The sequence below is a fragment of the Cetorhinus maximus genome, chromosome 3 (genome assembly GCF_964194155.1).
Source record: "Cetorhinus maximus chromosome 3, sCetMax3.hap1.1, whole genome shotgun sequence".
In the NCBI taxonomy this organism is placed as follows: domain Eukaryota; kingdom Metazoa; phylum Chordata; class Chondrichthyes; order Lamniformes; family Cetorhinidae; genus Cetorhinus; species Cetorhinus maximus.
Window position 1 is genome coordinate 109655341 of NC_135881.1, and position 22602 is coordinate 109677942.

The following is a 22602-nucleotide window of genomic DNA, read 5'->3' on the forward strand; positions in this document are numbered from 1 at the left end:
TTTGATATTACTCCTTTATTCTTAGTCTGAAATTATTTGACCTGTATCTACACATCTCTTTTTAAACTATCTCTACTATTCATTTGCTGCTGAACCTGCCATTTTTTAAAAATAAATTAATCTGGGTGAGGTCCTTTTGCTTCCTGTGCAACATCTTTATCTTCGACTGCTCTTTCATTTTCAACATGAACCTAATTAGTTTATCGTAACTTTTTCTCCCATCTTTTGGTAATGTATTTGAGCTGTTTCATTCTCCAGAAACAGATTTAGCACTGGATCCTTACATGCAAATTAAAGTAAAAGTCCTAAATGCTTTCTAAGATCTCCCCCTTTTGATCGCAACTTTTGTTTTTCCCAGTGCACCTGATGACAGTTGAAGTTTTCCCAATTACAACAACTGCAAACTTTCCTAAACTGCCTAAAAATCTCATCCTTGGTTTATTTCCAACTTTTAATGTCTATAATATACTCCCAATATCACCTTATAATTTTTTAACTATACCCAGAGAGATTCTGTCTGGCCATAACCATCAATAAAAATGTTCCTTTGCATGGTATAAGTCATGTCCTCTTTTAACAAAGCTAGCTCCTCTAAAAATGTTATGCCTGGGAATAGTTATTTCCCAGGCCGTCCAGTTGAGGCCAAGTTTCCATCAAGGCTACATGTTCTTCTGATCTAAATTAATGTTCCTAGTTCTCCAACTTTATCTATAATTCTTAGCACATTTGTGTATAAATACTGCAATCCTGACATATAATCGTACTCAAAATTAGAAAGAGTTTCAAAGTGTGAATTGTGATAATTACTAGCTTATGTTTTTCCTCATTTTTAAAGCGCAGCAATCACATCCTTCCAATCCTTTTGTATAATTCCTGCTATTTTCTTAAAATCCCACCTTTATCTTTTAATTGTTATTATTCCCTTTTCCTTTATTTTCCCTTTAACATACTTCTATATCAATTAGTTTTCCCTCCATGTCCTTTCGTATTTCTCCAGTTCTTTCAGTTTCCTCTATAAACACAAAGGACTGTCACCATCTTCTCTTTGAGTTTCATCATTTCCTTTACCATCCACTTGTTTTCTAAATATTTCCTTCTTAGGCTTCAGGAAATATTTTACTTCCACTGCACAGACATTATGGCAGTGCAGAGAGGACTATATGGGCAGAATTTCACCCTTGTCGGGTGGGCTCGGCAGGGGCGGTCGGGAAGCCGACCGCTGCCTGCCGCCTGCGATCGGGGCCGGAAGGCGATTTCACGCTGGCGGGCCAATTAAGGCTCGCCCAGTGTGAAAAGTGAGTGGCAGTGTTGAACGCTACCTGTGCGGGCAGGGGGGGAGGAGGGTGAGTGCGAACCTTGCGCATGCACATGGGTACGTGCTTCATAACCTCCCTGAGGTACAGGGCTGTCTCAGGGAGATGAAGAGTTATAAAAAAAAAATGAAGAAATTAAAAATGTAATGAAACATGTCCCCTCGTGTAACTCTGTCACATGAGCAGAGACATGTTATTAAGTAAGATTTGAAATGTTTATTTTATTTTTATTTGCTTTAGGAAACCTTATCCCACCCGTGGATGAGGTTTCCTAAAAAGTGCAAACGCCGAGCTAAAACATTTGCCCTATGAGAACAGGAATAATGGCAAAATATACCTCTTTCGATTTGACCTGATCTTATTTATCTTTAAAAATCTAAACTCTGATGCAACTGCTCTGCGGTCTGAGTCAAAATTATTTTAGTCTGCATTTAAGTATATTTTAGTCTTTTCTTTAATCTACCAAAGATTCCAACTAATTTCTCTGTACTTGGTCTAAATCTAAAACGTTCTCGTATCTAACCCAGTAAATTGCTTCTCCTCTGGTACTTGTCTTTACAACAGGTGACACTTTCTACTTTATTCAAAGAAACATTCAAGTAGTTTATTAAGGTTTTACGTGGCTTTAACTAATAATGTTTTATACGCAATATATTGCTTGAATGGTTGCAATTTCTAAAATGTTACCGTTTTGGCATTGTGATCCAAAAAATCCATTCGGACACATGCAGATGTTGGGTCTGATACACGTCCCACCATTCAGGCATACAGGGCTGCAAACAGCTGCTCACATTCAGAGAGGGAGAGAGAGAGAGAAAAAAAACTCAAAATGTAAAAATAGTGTCATGAAAACTAATTTAAAGGATTCAGCAACAGGGAAGAGAATTTCACTCCAAGATTTTGTAACAGTTTGGTTATTATATGGACTCAAACTCCGAATAAAGCACATCCACTGCATTTCTTCCATATGGATACTCAGTAATTTCCTCATATTTTTGTGTGCCTGTGTAAGATCGTTTTCCCAGGGTTCTTTGGCTTTGCATCACCTCACAAAATAAAGCAGGGTGACAAATCTGTTTAAAAAAAGCCAATTGACATTTTTCTCAACAGTTGTTTTTTGAAACACAAAACATTTGAATAAAGATACTCCTGGAGACTTCCCTCCTCTCTAAAGGGAACAGGTGGGTCCTAAAGGTGAAACTTAAAACTTGAAGAATTGAATGAATGTTTTTTAAAAGAACACGCAGCAAAAAAAACTCCACATTTTAGGGGATTATGCTGCAGAAATACCATCCATTAGTGGTTCATCTGGTTTATGATGAAGTTGTGAACTGTTTTGAGGCTGTCTTGAAGTCATTTTTGTCATAGAACCTGTTATCAGAATCAATTAACTGGTAATGACATAGCCCTGCTGTGTGCAGGTCTATTTTGACTTATTGAAAAAATGCAGTATTGTTTAAATAAACTCAGGCTTTCAATTGCTGTAGGTCACAATTTAAGAAGCTGCAATCCGTGAAGCATTGTGATATACCATGCAACATAAAAGAGTAGGGAAGTGTGAAACATTAATGGAATAAATAATCCTCTTCCTTACCTGTGTTACATGTGGGACCATACCAGCCAGATCTGCACTGACAAACATCGGGAGAGACACATTCACCACCATTTTCACAGTGCCTATTGCAAACCACTACAGGTATAGACATAACAGATAAATAGATAAGCATTTATCTAAAGGTACTACATAAAAATGAGTCTTTCAACAGGAGGTGCACATTTTCTACAATCATTTATATTGTGCATCTGATGAGGTTTCCAATTGCAAAGTGCATATGATGTATGCAATTGAGAACAAATTTACTTTGTAGGAGCAAGAATATAAATTTAAACAATTACGAGTATCATTTGTTTTAGTGCTGTTGATGTATGCAGCGACGACTATAAATTTGGTAGCTGTGCTCGAGTCCCAGTGATGCTAATTTTGTAGTAGGAGGCATGGTAGATAATTGCACAGGATGTCCCCTGCAGGTTATCTTTGCTTACAAACTTTAAATTACTCACTACAGCCTCAGCAGAAAATGTTCAAATCTATGCCCTCACAAGTGCCCCCACTAGATTCCAATTAAGGCTTGGGTCAATCACAGCAATTAGCTCTTTCAACATTAGAATTTGTCTTACATTGACCTGGATTTTATTTTCCATCTCTGATTGTGAAAGATGTGCTTTGCCTCTAATGGAGAACGCAAAGGGGTAGAATTTCCACTTTGTGCATGACCAGGAAGCCAGGTGCAAATTGTACTGCTTTTTCAAAGTGAAGTTATGATTTTGGTTGCATAATCACAAACATAAAATCTGCCATGAACCAGTGTAATTAGGCAGCTTTTTAGAATGTAATTTTAATTTCTTGCATTAAAGAAATTACTTGATATATTTAAGAGTAGTAATCTAGTGAAGTTTTATTAATAAAGCTGAAAATGTGTTCAATCACACAAAATGAAGCAATTTTAATTAAAGTGTCTAGTACTGTAAATAACTTGATTTTAAGTAACTGAAAATGACTTTTAAACAACAACAGAGCCATTTACTCATTTCATTGGTGTACACCAGGCAGTTTCTTAGTAAATTAAACACTTTTTAACATTTAAAAACTTTTCAAAGTTGCCTATCCTTGCGCTTAAAACAACAGCTTAATTGTAAGAGACTCCTCAAAGGCCCAGAAATGGGCAAAATAAGCATACCCTTGCCATGCTGATTAATTTGATCTGGGGATGTGACAATTTTCTGGGTGGGTCTGCTTCCAGTGAGATGTTTTTGAAACCAGTGCAAAGATCAGAAACTTGATTTGTGCTGGGTATAAATTGTGCTGGAAATTTCTCAATCCTTTGCACTGGTTTGGCTGATTTTGGTTAAATGCACCCTAATGGAAACTGCATCCCAAAGTGTAGAGAAGCATGGACCAAACATCTTGATTAACTATTCCATGCCAACAGGGCCACCTCCACTCTACTCTCAAATGCCTCTTCAACTCTGAATTATCCATAATCATCTCCCTATACGATTCTATCCGAATTATCACCACTCTATATGTATGAAATGTGTATATCTGATCTATTTATTCACCTTACCCTCAGATTATTTTTGTCATGGCGAACAGTTTCTCAGGGTTAAAATTGCCAATAACCTTAAGCATCTCAGATATATGATTAAGATCCTTTCTGGTCCTTTCTCTGGTCGGAAAAAAAACTCAGTTTCGTAGTTTCTCCTTGTAATACAGATGTCTGAAGTCAGGTATCTGATGTGCAGCCCTTTGCGACACCTTTTCTAGCATTACAATGTCCTTCCTGTAATATGTTGGCTAAAAATGAACAGAATACTCCAAATAGGAATGGACTGATGCCCTATACTCAATATCACATCTATGAATTTATGCTCCAATCCATGCACTGTGCAATATTTCAGTTGCTTTATTTACTACTGCCACACACTGTGCAGGTTGTTTCAATGATCTGCTCATCAACAGATCCAGATTCTTTTTCCATGCTGTATCATGTGGACGATCAATATTCAGTTAATAATGTTTATTCTTCTTCCATAATCTCATCACTTTGCATTTGTTGCTATTGAATTTCATTTGCCATTTCTTAGTTCAATTTTCCAATCCACCTGGATCCCTCTTCACTCGATCAGAATGCTATTGTTTGCAACCCTGCATCACATTTGTGTCATCAGTAAAGTTTTACACTTACAAGGCATTGACATACAATATAAATAGCAAAGATTCCAACATGGATCATTGAAGCATTCAGCTAGTCACTTCCATCACTCCAATGCAAGTCCACACATGACCATCTTGTCTCCTTTGATGCAGCCAGTTGCTAATCAACTTCAATAACTGTCAACCTATGTTATTCCTCGTTACATTATGGACCAACTCTTTTGTGATACTGTATCAAAACAGTAGAATCTTAGAATGATTACAGCATAGATGGAGACCATTTGGCCCGTCATGTCCGTAACCTTGCTGAAGTACCAATAAATAATATCCTTCTGTTCTCTTTATTTGTAAGAAATGTTATAAAAATCTACAGCAAAAACTTAAAAATCAGGATATGCTGAAATTATAGTAAAATTCTCTTACTTGTTTCACATCGTGGTCCAACAAAACCATAGGGACAGGTGCAGAGATTTCGAGCCAAGCAGGTTCCTCCGTGTTGACATGCTGGTTCACAATAAGCTGCAATCAAAGAGCATCATTCAATATGGGAGTTTCACTCTGTATCTGTGTTAAGAAGCAGCAAGAGCAAGTGATCTTTCTCCTCTTTCCTCAATGATAGCAAAGTCCCAATGCAGCATAAACTGGTAGTTGCGCCCAAACAACTGTCCTTCATATTCAAGTTCCCAGGCATGGATTAGAAGGGCTTACTCTAGCCGTAATAGATCCAGAAATAAACTGTGAGATGGATTTGTGGCCAAAAGGGAAAACCCTCTTCCTATCAATGACTGCTACATAGATCCGTCGATGGCAAACATCCATCCAGTATCTCAACAAAAGACCAATATTCCGCTGTGGACTTGGGCAATTTATCAAATACCTAACACATATTTTCCAACAGGAGGTGCTAGATAACAAGCATTAACTCTGGCTGATTTTACTATCCTTTGCCCACTAATGCAAAGGCACTTGTAATACCTGAACTTCATGTCCAGCTGAGATCTGTCCACTGTGGACAAGGAATCAAACCTTGGATCTAGTGGCCTATGTGGTTACTGCTATGTTGGCAATGCTGTTACCCATAAGGGCATTAGAGGAGCTCACTTTGGTTTGCTCTTGTATTGTTGGATTGAAGTATTTTACTCATGGGCAGAATTCGACCCTTGGCGGGGGTGCAGTGGGGGGGCGGATGGGAAGCCAACCACTGCCCGCGATCGGCACCGCACCGTGATTTTACATGGACGGGCCAATTAAGGCCCTCTCAGCGTGGAACGCGAGCGGCAGTGCTCAGCGCTGCCTATGCGGGCGGGGGGGGGGGCCTAGCGCAAACATCGTGCATTCGTGTGAAAGAGCATTTCAATCTCCCTGAGGGACAGAACTGCCTCAGGGAGATGAAGCGCTGTTTGAAAAAACTAATGCACAAAATAAAAATGTCATAAAACATGTTTTTAATTCAAGTATTAAACTCTTATTTTATTTTAATTTGCTTTAGGAAACCTCATCCCACCCGCTTGGCCTATTCACTTGCCTGTCAACCGTTAAGTTGAATGGGCAGTGAAAAATTCAGGACATTTGTTAACTTGATGGCCTTAATAGGCCTTTTAATTGTTGGCGGGTGCGCTGCCAGCTCTGGTGCGTGCCCGCCAACCTAACTATCGTGAGAGTGCACGCTCAGCCGACATCAACGTGCTTTATTTCACACTCGGGGGTGTCAGGCGCACACCCACACGCCCAGCGAAAAATCCTGCCCTATGTGTATTCTAATTGACACTGATCATCTAGGTTCATACATTAACACATTAGTTATAGATGATTTGTTACATGGAATTGTTTATCATCATGGTTAAAAATTCTCTTCTTGTCTCATTACACACATCAAGCAGAACTTAATGAGGGCCAGGAGAGGGGGGTGGGGGTGAGGGGATGCCTGTCACCAAAACTGGCGAACCGATCTCCGGGAACCCCGAGTGAATTAAGTCTCTAACTGACAACTGGTACCTTCACTGGGTCTCCTTCCTCCACAGGGTTATTTAATTGCAGAACTTGCCCCCAGTTGGGTGGAATAACCCATCCCCGAGAGCTGTCGGCCAATTAGAAGCTGGCAGGTCTCCATTACTGACAGTGCAACCTGGCTGCCACTAGCAATTCAGTTCGGTTTTCAACAGGGTTCATCAGGGATCCCTGGAAAAAGGCAAGTGATGATGGGTGGGGGTCACGGAAAGAGGGTCTCAGGTGAGGGTCGGGGGGGGGAGCATGGAGAAAAGGACGGTGGTTATCAGCAGGCCCCCCTTCCCAATGCCGGGTCCCTTACTCAGACAATGAGTGCCTTTGAACAAGGGAGCACCCCACCTCAACTAGGCCGCAAGGAAACCTGACAGAGTTTGCTTGTCAGTCTCCCAGCATGGCGTGTCCCCCGCCCGCCCTGGTTGAATATCAGTGGTGGCGGGATGAGGGCCTTAAGTGGGCATCAATTGCCTCAATTGGTGTCTGGGCAGGAAGGCTACTCGCATGCCTTCCCATCCTGGACTTAATTGGGGGAGGCGGCAGTGTCCCCACCCTGGACCCTCCCGCCTGACCAAATGGCCATCCCATCTCAGAACTCACCTCCAAGAGAGACTTTAAACTTTGCCTATCAATACAATTCAAGCTGTTCTCTTGATATTTTCTATGCATGTTCAAAGCAAAAGTCAACTTCTATTCCTGAACCTATACACCTTGTGATCAATTGGGGGCATGCTGTTTTTTTAAATTCATTCATGGGATGCGGGTTTCGATGGCTGGGCCAACATTTATTGCTCATCCCTAATTACCCTTGAGAAGGTGGTGGTGAGCTGCCTTCTTGAACCGCTGTAGTCCATGTGGTGTGGGTGCAGCCACAGTGATGTTAGGAAGGGAGCTCCAGGATTTTAACCCAATGACAGTAAAGGAACGGTGATATATTTCCAAGTCAGGATGGTGAGTGACTCGGAGGGGAACTTCCAGGTGGTGGTGTTCCCATCTATCTGCTGCCCTTGTCCTTCTAGATGGTAGAGGTTGTGGGTTTGGAAGGTGCTGTCGAAGGAGTCTTGGTGAATTCCTGCAGTGCATCTTGTAGAATGGTACACACTACTGCTACTGTGCGACAGTGGTGGAGGGAGTGGATGTTTGTGGATGTGGTGCCAATCAAGCGGACTGCTTTGTCCTGGATGGTGTCAAGCCTCTTGAGTGTTGTGGGAGCTGCACTCATCCAGACAAGTTTGGAGTATTCCATCACACTCCTGACTTGTGCCTTGTAGATGGTGGACAGGCTTTGGGGAGTCAGGAGGTGAGTTACTCGTTGTATGATTCTTAGCCTCTGTGGTGTCAGACGTGAGTGAGCAGTCAGTTGGAGCGAGAAGCTGAGGCGGCAATGGACCTGCTGCAAGCCAATACACATGGGAACAGTCTGCTGTACACCGGCTTCAACCAGTGCCATGAACAGGGCTGGGTTTTGTTCAATGGGATCATCTCACTGGGAGACTCATTGTTGATTCGGACCTGGAAGGATACAATGGTTCTGTTTTTGCTTAGGGACAAATAGGCACTGGCAAGACATTTACTATGGAAGCCTGAACTCAGGGCCATTTTTCCCAATTAATTTTCTCATATATTTGGCGATATCACAAATTCTGAAGGTGTCACCGGGCAGAGCAGCTCAAACAACCTGCATGTCCACGTGCAAATGCCTCTCTACATCTCAGCTAGTTGCTCCTAGATGCTGAGGTCAAGCAGATTACCATAGGAGCATAAAACAGATTAACATGGATGTTGAAGAGTGTGAGTACTTTGCCAGGTGTGGACCAGTACCTGGGTGCCAAGGGAACACGCTGCAGTTGGCCTTCATCAGCTTGAGACAATGCTTTTTGACAAAGAACCAAAGAGGAGAGAAAAATCAATCCCCTTGGAGGTTGAGCCAGTCGACAGGTTACTGAGAAGGAAGAATGATCTAGATGCACACCACTGGGCTTTGGAATGACAGCCACTACAAGAGTGCAAAATATTTAATTGGCTGTAAAGATGCAACAGAAAATTTTGATGTAATTTTTTGTGTGGTTACAATGTTCTGTTTTGATACAGTGACAGCCATCGCAGTATTTTTTTGTTAAATTTACGGAGATGGCATTGCACCAAGACAACATGGATTTTACCAGCAATTAATTTCCGAATGGAAAATAAAATTTGAATGGAATTGAAATGAATTAAAAAAAAACTTACCTTCTCTGTATTTTTAGGGGCTAACAGTAAACCCCTTTTACCATCTATAAGGACACTGATCATAAGGAATAGGAGCAGGAATAGGCCATTCGGTCTATCAAGCCTGCTCTGCCATTCAATAAGACCATGGCTGATCTGACTGTAGCCTTAACTGCACTCTTTTGCCTGTCCCACATAACTTTCAACTCCCTCGACAATCAAAAATGTGGCTAACTCAACCTTGAATATATGTCTCAGCCTCCAAGGCTTTCTATGGAAGAGAATTCCAAAGACTAATGATCCTCTGAGAGAAGAAATTCCTCCTTATCTCCATCTTAAATGGAAGACCCAGAAACACAGAATCTTAATGGCACAGAAGGAGGCCACTCAGCCAATCGTGTCTGCACTGGCTCTCCAATGGGCATTATGACCTAGTGCTATTGCCCTGCCTTTTCCCCATACTCCTGCACATTCTTTCTATTCAAATAATCATCTAATGCCCTCTTGAATGCCTCGATTGAACCTGCCTCCATCACACTTCCAGGCAGTGCATTCCAGACCTGAACCACTTGTTGTGTGAAAAAGTTTTTTCTCACGTCACATTTGCTTCTTTTGCAAATCACTTTAAATCTGTGTCCTCTCATCCTTGATCCTTTTATGGGTGGGAACAGCTTCTCCCTATCTACTCTGTCCAACCTCCTCATGATTTTGAAAGCTTCTATCAAATCGCCCCTCAGCCTTCTCTCTAAGGAAAACAGTCCCAACTTCTCCAATCTAGCCTCATAGCTGAAGTTTCTCATCCCTGGGACCATTCTTGTAAACCTCTTCAGCATGCCCTCCAATGTGTTCACATCCTTCCTACAATATGGTGCCCAGGACCGTACACAATATTCCAGCTGAGGTCTAACGAGGATCTTATATAAATTCAGCATAACCTCCCTGCTCTTGTACTCTATGACCCTATTAATAAAGCCCAGGATACCAAATGCTTTATTAACTGCTCTCTCCATCTGTCCTGCCACCTTCAATGATCTATGCACATGTACACCCAAGTCTTTCTGCTCCTGCACCCCCTTCAAAATTTCACCCCTTATTTTATATTGTCTGTCCATGTTCTTTCTACCAAAATGCATCACCTCACACTTCTCCACATTGAATTCATCTTCCACCTATCTGCCCACTCCACCAACTTGTCTGTGTCCTCTTGAAGTTCCACACCATCCTCCTCGCAGTTCACAACAATCCCAAGCTTCATATCAACCGCAAACGTTGAAATTGTCTCCTGCGCACCAAGATCTAGATCATTAATATATATCAGGAAAAGCAAGGGTCCCAATGACCGACGCCTGGGGAACTCCACTACAAACCTTCCTCCTGCCCGAAAAACATTCATTGACCATTATTCTCTTCTTCATATTTTTCAGCCAATTTTGTATCCACGTTGCTAATTATCTTATCCCCATATCTTTAAACTGTGCCCCTTAGTTCTAGATTTCCTTACAAGAGGAAACATCCTCCAAGCATCTACCCTATCAAACCCCCTCCGAATCTTATATGTTTCAAAAAGATCACCCCTCATTCTTCTAAACTCTAATGAGCATTGGCCCAACCTGCTCAACCTTTCCTCCTAAGACAACTCCTTTATCGTAGGAATCAGCCAAATGAACCTTCTCTGAACTGCTTCCAATGCAAGTATATCCTTCCTTAAGAAAGGAGATACAGTGGTCTAGGTGCGGTCTCAGCAATGTCCTGTACAGTTGTAGCAAGACTTCTCTAGTTTTATACTCCATCCCCCTTGCAATAAAGGCCACCATTCCATTTTCCTTCCTAATTACTTGCTGAACCTACATGCTGACTTTTTGTCCTGAAGTTTTTACAAAGACGGAAAGGCTCCATACATAAGCCAAAATGGTGCCAGAGTCGGGAATCCAGAAGTCCTGTACACAAATCTGACGCCCACCATTTTCACAGTGAGGTTGGGGGCGGGATAGAGGATGAGGATGGGGTGTTTTTCACAAATTCGCTGTTCACAGAGGCAGCTGCACATTTAAAAGTGCACCTGCCTTCAAATGGAAGTAATTTTCGTTTCTGAAAAATGATCCTCCAAAAACATCCTCCAAGCATCTACCATGTCAAACCCCCTCTGAATCTTATATGTTTCAAAAAGATCACCCTTTTGGGCTTTAGACATTTGAAGAAAAGATCTAAACCTGCCAGACTTATTTGCAGACCTAAGGTAACCTTTTGGAGAGGTAAGGTAGCCCTTTGGAATTGTTAAGAATAGACATGGATGTGCATAAGAAGTGGAAAAGATCTGTGGAACCGTCAAGCTGTCAAGTCATTTAAATCCCTTGCCCTTTAAATTCTGGAAAACAAACAGCCAGCTGCAGTTAAAAAAATGGTGCTTGCAACTTCAATAAATCTGATTGACATAAGCCTAAGTGCTATCATTATAGTATTATTTCTTGACTGCTTCCACAAACTATCATTATCATAGTGAAGGGCCTGTAAGTTCGTAGTTTGATTCACAGCTCCAAGTGATCAGAAACAGATCGCTTGTCTTTGATGTGGATCTATGAATACAAATGTTTGCTTTCATAAGTAATTGAAGAGATTTAAGTTAATTGAATGGGCTTTTATCAATTTTTTTTTTAAAAGTTAAGTCTGTAATAGATACTCAGAAATTTATTTTATTTCAGCTCAGCAAGGCTCCTGTGGTCTGCTCATGGTGGATACTGGGTGGGTTGGCATGAAGTGTGAAGAGCAGTGGGTGGGGGTACAAATTGACATGGGGGCTATAAAGGGCCATGTGGGTGAGTGGGATCATGGGTTGGCATGAGTTGACATTGGGGCTGTAAAGAGCCATGGTGATGATATGGGTTGGGATGAGTTGGCACTGCATTGGCATAGGGTCATGAGAAGTGGTTAGACAGGCATAGGTTGGCAAGGAGCATATGGTAGCCATGGGGGAGTGGTTGGGGACATGAGGTGGCATGGATGGGGTATGGGGAGTGTGTAAGAGGTGAGGGGGGGGGGGGGGGGTGGTGGGGGGGTTAGGGGTGAGGACTAGAGGGGTATTTTTTGTTTTATTGTTTTTATTACAATTGAGACAAAGCCCCAGAGCACCGAGGCAGTGCATTCCAGACCTGAACCACTTGTTGTGTGAAAAAGTTTTTTCTCACGTCACATTTGCTTCTTTTGCAAATCACTTTAAATCTGTGTCCTCTCGTCCTTGATCCTTTTATGAGTGGGAACAGCTTCTCCCTATCTACTCTGTCCAACCTCCTCATGATTTTGAAAGCTTCTATCAAGTCGCCCCTCAGCCTTCTCTCTAAGGAAAACAGTCCCAACTTCTCCAATCTAGCCTCATAGCTGAAGTTTCTCATCCCTGGGACCATTCTTGTAAACCTCTTCAGCACGCCCTCCAATGTGTTCACATCCTTCCTACAATATGGTGCCCAGGACCGTACACAATATTCCAGCTGAGGTCTTAAACCCATCAGCCTCTGTGGCTACCTCCACACTGTTTCTGGGGTCAGAACAAAAATTCGACTGTCAGCTCACTTTCTCCTGAGTCGGGTTTGCTGAGTCAGGAAATTTCCTGACTCTGTGTGCCCGACTCGGGAGCGAAAATTCAGCCCTTTATGATTCATGTACAAGGACATACAGATCCCAATGTACAGCAGCATTCTGCAGTCTCTCCATTTAAATAATATCCTGCTTTTCTATTCTTCCTGCCAAAATGGACAACCTCACATTTTCTCACGTTATATTCCATCTGCCAAATTTTTGTCCACTCACTTAACCTACCTAAATCCCTTTGTAGGCTCTTTTTATCTTCCTCACAACTTGCTTTCTTCCCTATCTTTGGGCAGGATTTTGCCCTTGATGGGGGTGCTCGGCGTGGAAGCCGACCACCGCCTGTGATCAGCTCCACACCACGATTTCACGTGGGTGGGCCAATTACAGCCTGCCCTGCGTGGATTACGAGTAGCAGCGTTGAGTGCTGCCTGGGCAGGCAGGGGGAGGAGGGAGAGCCGGGCCTAGCGCGCAGTTCGTGCATGCACGAGAAAGAGCGCTTCAATCTCCCTGAGGCAGCTCCGTGCCTCTGGGAGATTGAAGTGCTGTGCAAAAAAAAACTGAAGAGAATAAAAATTGAATAAAACATGTCCCCTCATGTGACTTTGTCAGATGAGCTGGGACATGTTTTTAACTCAAAAATAAAGTTTTTATTTAATTTTTATTTGCTTTAGGAAACCCCATTCCGCTCGTGGATGAGGTTTCCTAAAAAATGTAAAGGCCACTTGGACTTTTCGTTTGCCCGCCAACCGTTAGGTTGGACAGGCAGCATAAATTTGAATTTACTTAGATTGCTAATGGCCTTAATAGGTCTTTTAATTATCAGCGAGTGCACAACGGGCTCCGGCGCGCGCCTGCCGAACGAAATATCATGAGACTGCGCGATGACGTTGGGACGCATGCCCGACATAATTGCGTGTCATTTTACGCTCAGGTGAGTTGGGCACGTGCCCGCATGCCGAGTGTAAATTTCTGCCTTTCATATCTTTGCAAATTTGCCTACAATACAGTCGATCCCTTCATTCAAGTCATTTGTATAGATCGTAAATTATTTCGCTTATACTGTAACCCCTCAACTCTCCAAAACAGTTGGAATATAGCATGTCAATTCATAGGCTAAAAACTATTAATTTGGGTTAATTAAGATGTAATATTAAACAGATGTAAGAATAGTTCTGCAGTTTTAGTGTAATTAAATAATGCTTGTTTTTTTGCCAATTCTTTAAAACAATTTAAAAACAAATGAAGTCTTGATGCACAGCAATTTTCACCGGGCAGAATCTTCAGCTCGGTGAGCGGGGTCTGCTCGCCGAGGCGTAAAATGACGTGGGGTGACGTCGCCGCGCGTCATTTTGGGGAGAATTTTCTCCCTGTTGAGGGCGGTTGTGTGCAGGCGGGCACGCAGCCGATTGGTGCCCCCGATTGGCTGGGCGCCACCATTTTACGTGGGTGAGCCAATTAAGGCCTGCCCAGGTTGACGCCTGTCCGGAAGCACTGTTGGCTCCCTGTGTGGGCAGAAGGGGGTTGTTGCCTGAGTCGGGAGTGCGCTCTTGCGAGCATGCATGTGAAAGAGCGCAGAAATCTCCCTGAGGCACAGAGGTGCCTTAGGTAGATTAGTTTTAAGTTTAAACAATTTAATAGAGAGTGTTGAAAACATTTTTATGACATGTCCTCTCATGTGAAACTGTCACATGAGCTGGGGCATGTGCATTTATTTTAATAAACATTTCCAGAAAATTTTAAATCATTCATGAAACCTCATCCCGCCCGTGGATGAGGTTCCATGAAAAATGTGAAGGGCGCCTGGACTCTTCGCCTGCCCCCAGCCTTAAGGTTGGACGGGCAGCTCAGCTGATTGCCTTACCTGCTTTTTAACAGGCCTTTGACAGTTCGGTGGGCGTGCAGCCGATTCAACTGCGCGCTCGCCGAACTGAAAATCTAAATGACGCGTGGTGACGTTGGGACGCATGCCCGACATCACCCTGTGTCACTTTATGCATCGGCGAGCGGGGGCGTAGCCCGCTCGCCGAGCCGAAGATTCTGCCCTCAGGTTTTCAGTTTGGCAGGTGTGCAGCTGAATCGGCTGCGCACCCACCGAACTGTCACAGACCTATTAAGGCCTGTTAAAAAGCAATTAAGGCATTCAGCATACGTGTGAAACAGCACATTCCCAACTCAGGCAACCCCAACACCCCGCCTGCACAGGAAGCGTACAGCGCTTCTAGGCACGCATCATGCTAGGCGGGCCTTAATTGGCCCGCTCACGTAAAATGGCGGTGCCCAGCCGATCGGGAGCACCGATTGACTGCGCGCCCGCCTGCGCACAACCACCCTCAAAGGGGAGAAAATTCTCCCCATAGGCTTCACAGTTTGGTGCATTGTTGACTCTTATATCATCCTGTTTACATACTGTCCCTTGGAGATATCATCCTCAGCCATGCAGTCAGCATTCATATATGTGCTGATGATACTCACTCTCACCTCCCTCGAATGCTCTACTGCCATTGGCCACTGTGCTGTCAGATTGTCTGACATTCAGTTTTGGCTCAGCTTCAATTTCCTCCAGCTAAATATTGGAAAGATGAAGTTATTATCTTCAACTCCTGCTACAAACGTTGCACTTCTTGACTCCGATTCATCCATCCCAGCTACTGTTCTCAGCTGCAAATGTAACTTGGCCTTATTTATGATGGCTGATATATCATGATGGCACATTACTATACCAGGGCTAGAATCTTCAGGTCGGCGAGGATGTGTAAAATGATGCGCGGTGACGTCAGGTGTGCGTACCGACGTCACCGCGCGTCATTTAGATTTTCAGTTCGGTGGGTGCGCACCGGAGTCAGCTGCGTGCCCGCCAAACTGTCAAAGGCCTATTAAGGGCATTTTATTACCCACAGGCAGGATGAGGTTTCATGAAGGTTTTTAAAGTTTACTAAAATGTTTTAATAAAATTCATTGGCGTGTCCCAGCTCATGTGACAAATCTTTATTAAAATTTTTAAATATCAAACTAATCTGCCTGAGGCAGCTCTTTTCCTCAGGGAGATTTCTGCGCTCTTTCGCACGCATGCATGAGAGAGCACAGGCCCCGACTCAGCCTGCTCCCCCCGCCTGCACAGGGAACGCTCAGCGCTTCCGGGTGTGTAAAATAGCGGCACCCAGCTGATTGCGGGTGGCGAATGGCTGCGCTCCCGCATGCGCCCTCTCCTGCCCAACCCCCCCGACGTTGAGAAAATTCTCCCCCAGGACTTAATTATATGAGCATCATTTATGTTGTTGCATGTAGATTCAACTAACCCTGGCTTCCTAATTATCTAATGGCATTTCCAAGTTCAAATTACTAACAGTATTCAACAAAGGTGTCTCATTCCTTATTCAAACATAGGTATTTTTTTAAATGTGTTTTCTGTCCTTGGAAACCATGGAAGCAAAACCCCTTCCCACAAAAAATTAGTAATAAGTCCTGTGGAAAAATGTCACAGAAGCCAAAAACACTATGAGCTTCAAGGCACCAGAATCCATTTCTGAGGAAATAATGAGAAATATGAACTGACTGAAAAATGGATCTTTACCACTGGGGGTGTGCCTTGTACCAAGAAATGTTAATTTTTTAGAAACAACTATTTTCCATTAGCAGCCGATATTACTTGCAATTTTCACATCAGAACTAACATTTAAACGCATGTCTTGTCTTTTACATTTGTGCATTTTAAATCCAAACAACTGCCCAAAATAGTTGTATTTAATATGGATTAAGCTGCACCTTTGTAATCGATATCTATAGCAATGGTCAGCATCTTTTGCCCAATATTGGCAGCTGCCTGGGATATGAGCAGACTGTGAAAGTGGTGAGGTCTGTAAACACAATTTCATATACATCACCGCTTAGAATTTCAATGGGAGATTTTCAATTGGTAATTGGTGGAACCCCTCAAGAAATGTTATAAACAGGTAAAAGCAGGTGTTGGTGCCATTTCCCCAGGGTTTCTCTGAAGTTACGGAGCAAGATTGAGAAAACCCAGCAGAAAATCAGGGCTCATTAAACATTTTTAGCTTCTGTTTCAAACCATAAGCTTTACATATGATATAAAGCTGGAACAAGCAGAGTTTATCTATGCAAAATTTGCAAGAGTGAAATGTGGTTGCTATCACGGCATGTGATTCTGTCACATCTGCAGTGTGATGCTCAAATTACCTTTGTCACAGGTTGATCCTCCATATCCAGGTGGGCAATCACAAACATCAGGTTTTAGACATTTCCCACGATTTTTACAGTCAGGGCGACATATAGCTTTAGTTAAATAAAATCATGGCAACATTATATTTGCAATCCATCAGCAGAGTTATACAGGGAAAGTAAAATAACAGATTAAGTATTATTAGTGCCACAATGGATACAATTTAGCAAGATGATGAACACTGTACTTTGAACCCACCCATCCCTCTGTTCATCAGGTCAAGGAGATGAAATAGTGGTAGACCTCATTGTCCTATTTCACAACCTTTTCTACTGCTATTTTACATCAGATGGAATTGCAAAGGAAAAGGGAGGATGGTCAATGGTGGTCTGGGAGCCTGGCAATCACTAGGCCTCTGGCTTCAGACTTTTCAACTGAACTTCCTGTCCCTTTGGCAAGAATGCAGGGTGGTCCAGATGTTTATCCCTAGTCTGCTGAATGCATTTAAATCATAGGACCTGCCCCTGCCCAAGTGAATTTTGTTTGTGTCAAAGTGATGTTTTCAAATAGGCATACCTTATCTTCCCTTCCCCATCAACCCACCCCCACTGCCCACAGATTTTTGGCACCTATTGTTCTTTAACTTTATGGGATAATCAATGTAATATTCTCCTTAATGAATTATGCAAAACACTCAATAACCAAACACCATGTCCTGATGAAGGATGTATCTTTCATTTTTTATCCCTTCAATATAATTTATAATTTGCCTGGTTGTCATGAAAATATAATTTTTATAAGCTTATTGCGATTTATTGTAAAGTAGGAATAGTGGGATCTGGATAGTGTGTTTGTGTGTGGGACTTAATTGAATTAAAGACAGCTGGTCTGAAGGCTTTAATGTATCAGAAGAGAAGCGAGGTTTGAAATGCTCAATAAGTAAACATGGCTGAAATTTTAGAATGTGAGGTGTAAAGGGAAAATTTGCATTTTGAGATAAATCAAAGTAGTCATGAATTTCAAAGACAGGATGAAATTTTACACTTAGCCAGAAGAAGCCAAACAGTGTGTTTATTTTTCCCAACGTTTACTGATAAAATTGGTACTATGAAAGATTTTTATTATTAGAAAAGTAAAGTCCAAAGACATATTGAAACAATGGGATTTACATTAAAAAGAGGCAAACATGTATGAAGAAGATGAGGTTGTGTGTAAGGAAAGAAGGCATTCTAAAATCTAACAAGTATGAAAAGCCTCCAGCCTCTATGTGCCAAGCTGCTGCCTGTAGGAACCGAAGCTAAGAGAATTCACTGTGAATATCCCTGTCCAGGGTATTGTGTGCTTTGTTGGGGTCTGTTAAAAACTATTTTGTTTTTACTTTTGCCTTAATGGAGATGTAACAGGGAGTTAGATTAATTAGGGGAACTAGGAGTTATCGTAATGGTAATTTGTAAACCTATGTATGTGCTTAAAATGATTTCATTCATTAATAAATGTTTAATTTAGTTTTATAAGTCCTTTTAAGACTCGATTGACTCATTACTACTGAATTCAAGGCAGGCATATCGAAATCAAAATACAAATGGCAAAACAGTTGTGGCAGTTGTTTCAAATTTCCCTCCGGGATTTGCGCAACTTAGCATTTACCATCCACTGTGCCATAACACTGGTTCCCTAATTGAAAAAAAATTATAGTAAAGGTACAGTTTTAATATATTTAAAAAACATTGCATGATTAAAAAGTAATTTTTTTTAACAAGCCCAAAATACACCTTCATATAACCAAGAAAACATTGCCTCATCAAGAGTTTTAATAAAATCTATGTGGTGAAATTCTTACTCTGGATTGTTTTTCTGAAGAATTCAGCAACAATAAGCAAGGCAACTTGTGTTCTCTACTCATGGCAACATTTTTGACAATCCATATTTAATCCATATTGTGAGCGCTAAAAGGAGTTAAGAGCACTGTTTTCAATATCCATACATTAGCTCTATACTTACCAGTTTGGCAGCTGTATCCAGTGTAACCAGGCTTACAGCGACAAGTATTTGGCGCAGAACATTCCATATTCCTTCCACATGGATATCTGCACATTGCTATAAAGGCATAAAAAAGCTTAGGTTAATGGCATTCAATGTTGAATTATATGATTACCATAGTTAAAGAAGTAGAAACTGTGAGACTAACTAGAACATGAAGATACCACACCATCCTTTCACCAAATGCAACTCAAAAACACTAAGCAAAGTTTTTTTTTGACAACTTAAAAAAACTTTACCATGATTTAAGGAAACTTTTTTTTTACATTTTCTCTACCCCAAAGGGCCATGGAAGTTCAGTCATTGAGTATGTTTAAGGTAGAGATGGATAGATTTCTGATTAACAATAACGTAAAGGATTATGGCGATAGTGTAGGTAATAGGCATTGAAATGTTCGATCAGCCATGATCGTATTGAATGGCGGAGCAGGCTCAACAGGCTGAATGGCCTTCTTCTGTTCCTATAATATGCAGATTATTGGCAAGGCCAGGTCAGATAAGGACAGCAAGCTGTCTTCCCTAAAGGACATTGTCACAATGATATGGGGCTGAATTTTCTGGTTGGCGGGAGGGGCGGAGTGGGAGCAGGCGGGCGTGGACCCGATCGCCGCCCGTGATCGGGTCCGTGCTGCCACTTTACGCGGGCAGGCCAATTAAGGCCTGCCCAGCGTAGTGTGTGTCTCCCGAGGATAGCGGGAGTGGGCAGGCGGCGGCAGGAGTGTACTGTCCGCCGGGTCCAATGGCAACCTGGCGGCCTGTTTATATGAAGCGCTGGCAGCCTTTGCAAGGCTGCTCACAATGGCAAGTGGAAGGGCTTACCAGAGGGCTTCTGGTGAGCAGGCCAGTCCGGAGGGTAGGCCAGCAGAGCAGGCCAGGCTGGAGGGTAGGGCAGTGGGACAGGCCAGGTCGGAGGGTAGGGCGGGGGCCAGTGTGCCCCTAGTTTTTCGGATGACTGCCTTGCTGCCCTCCTCAAGGAGGTGGCAGCATGGCAGGAGGCGCTGGTCCCCCAGGATGGGAGGAGGAGGCCCCCCCCACATGACGAAACGTACCTGGGTGGTGGAGATAGTGAGCTCCCGCGACATGGTGATGCGTACCTAGATCCAGTGCCGCAAGCACTTCAACGACTTGTTGTGCTCTGGCAGGGTGAGAACCATGTTGGCATTGGTCATGTAACCCAGCAGGTTGGCTTTTCCCCCGCTGCCCACCCCCCATGTCTGAGTGTAGTGACTGCATTGAATCATTGACGGCATTTGTCCTTTGCTGGGTGGGCCAGCAGATAATGCCCATGCTGAGGTCAGCCTGAGAGGGTGATGAAGAGATGTGTTTTGCCCCCGCAGCATGTGTTACACTGAGTCTCACATGACTGGTTTGGGGGCAATCTGGAGGAGCTGCACTTAGGCGTTGTGTTTGAACCGCAGGACATGTCCAAGTCAGGGTGATGACATGCTGGGAGGGAGGCTTCAAGATGGCGTGGCAACGAACCATCTGCTACGCTCTGCGCTCCACGTGCTTGTGCCTCCTTGCTATGGAAGGATATACCGTGTGGTGCTTAATGTGATGTAGGCAGCATGTGTCCAAGGCGGGGGTGGGTAGCAGGCCTAGCATCTTTGTGTGAGTGTTCGGCAGCAGCGGAGTGAAGAGGCACTGGAGTCCTGATATGTCCCACTCTGGTTGAGGTGGGTCGTGCGCGAAGAGAGTCCATGTGCAATTTGCACAAATCAATGCTCATCTCTCATTTTCAAGAGAAGAATGCTCATAACGTGGCAGAGCGTGCGAGTACTGGCGATAGCCAGGCGCAGATCGCCATTCTTAGCCGCATTGAGCAGGAGGCCCTGGATCTGGAGAGGCGCCATGCGCCAAAGTCCACTGGTGTCGGTGAGGTTGGGTGCCACGGTCAGGTATTTATGCCCAACAGTGAGGTCAGAATTGTTCTCCCAACAGCCATAGCACTGCTGAACGTTAATTGATCTAATTTTGCAACATGGCTTGACCATTGGTTATGGAAGGATAAGTGCACAATGGTCCAGGGGACAGGGATGCACTTTGACATTGTCTCCACATTAACTGATCCACTGTCCTTGTTCTTCCTTTCAGCATCGTTGGAGCACCAGAAGCCCCCTTTCACACCTGAGGGCCCTGAAGTCTCACCAGTGTCACACCATCTCTGTGAGGCAGGCACCAGCGCAGATACTAACACCTCAGTGGGAATTCGAACATCGGTTAGTGTCCCGGGGCACAGTAGTGAGGGCGCTTCACAGTCACTGGAGGAGTTGGCAGAGACATAGAGTGCCCAAGGTACCAGCAGTCAGAGGGCTGCAGGGGACCAGGCACATGCTCAGTTGGTGCCTGATGATGTGCCTCTGGAGTCATCCACGATGCAGCAGGTGCAGGAAATGCGGCCGACTGTGCGAGAGCATCTGGGGGAGATACATGCGGCTATGCTTGGCTTGGCCTCCGTGGTGGAGGAGTCTACACGGACGATCGCCAAAGCAATGAGCCACATGTCTGAGTGCCATGCGTCCTCCATGGAGAGTGGCGACCCTTGTGGAGAGGCTACTCCAGGAGACCCGTCAAGGCTTCCTGGGAATGCGCTCTGACCAGCAAACCTTCACATTGGCGTTGACCTCAGCTGGTCAGTGCCAGCTGGGGAGATGGTTTGGGCATCAACTTTCCCAGCTCGGTGTCCATCCAGCCATGGTGAGCAGGGAGGTCCGAAGCGACCTCCATTGGCGCAGCAGCTGCCTGGTGTCTCTGCGGGCACCTCTCAGGGCACTCCAGATGAGCACAGCAGCTCCTCCGCTCCTCTCCCAGTGACCGTAGCATCCGGTGAGGCTGCGATGACTGGGGAGATGCAGGCAGCTCCCTCCCAGGCAGGGCCAGCAGTGGCTCCACAGGCCAAAGGACGACCACCAATGTCATCGAGGCCAACAGGACAGCAGAGTCAGCAGGCTGTCTCAGATGCCACTCCGAGCGATGGGGCAGCACCAAGACATAGCACCTGGAAATGAAAACATAAGGCATCTTAGGCACACCAAGGGATTTTCACTGGTGCTTTTCTGTTGGACTGAGATGAGGTCCTTATGATTTGTTTTGATTTGTAACACTATTGTCCTTTTTTTGGAATAAGTTGGTTTGCGTGACATATTAAATTCAGATATGTCATCATGGCTGAGGGTGCCTCTTTTCTTCTGCATGTGTATGGTTTCCAAAACTGTAATGAGTGCTTTGTTGGACATTCAGTTTTATTAACAAGGCCCTTAGTGACTGTTCCTAACCTGGCAGATTTTGCACTTAGGTGTCGAGTATTGAGCCTACAGCCCAGGCTTGTCCTGGTGGTCCATCTGTGGTGTGCTAGCTGAAGGTTCGTTGGATTAAAGCTTCCTGGGTGTCCCTGCCTCCCTAGAGTATGGCCGGGTCAGCATTTACCCCCTCAGCATTTCCCTGTGCGTGGTCATCCTTGGACTCACTGCTGGACTCATTGTGTGCAGCCGCTGTGCTGACATCTTCATTGTCCACTGTGTCCCCCTTTCCAGCACAAGATTGTGAAGAGCGCAGCATGCAACCAC

General features: G+C 43.8%; 1 protein-coding gene across 1 annotated transcript in view; it reads right to left on the bottom strand.

Annotated features, from left to right (window-relative positions):
- Positions 1-22602, bottom strand: part of vwde (von Willebrand factor D and EGF domains) — a 379611-nt gene that overhangs the window by 38265 nt on the left and 318744 nt on the right. Inside the window, exons 23-27 of the mRNA XM_078538828.1 lie at positions 18998-19093; positions 17014-17109; positions 5452-5547; positions 2908-3003; positions 2001-2096 (exon numbers count right to left, since the gene is read on the bottom strand). Coding sequence (XP_078394954.1) covers positions 2001-2096; positions 2908-3003; positions 5452-5547; positions 17014-17109; positions 18998-19093 — 480 coding nt within the window. The remainder of the gene's footprint in view (positions 1-2000; positions 2097-2907; positions 3004-5451; positions 5548-17013; positions 17110-18997; positions 19094-22602) is intronic.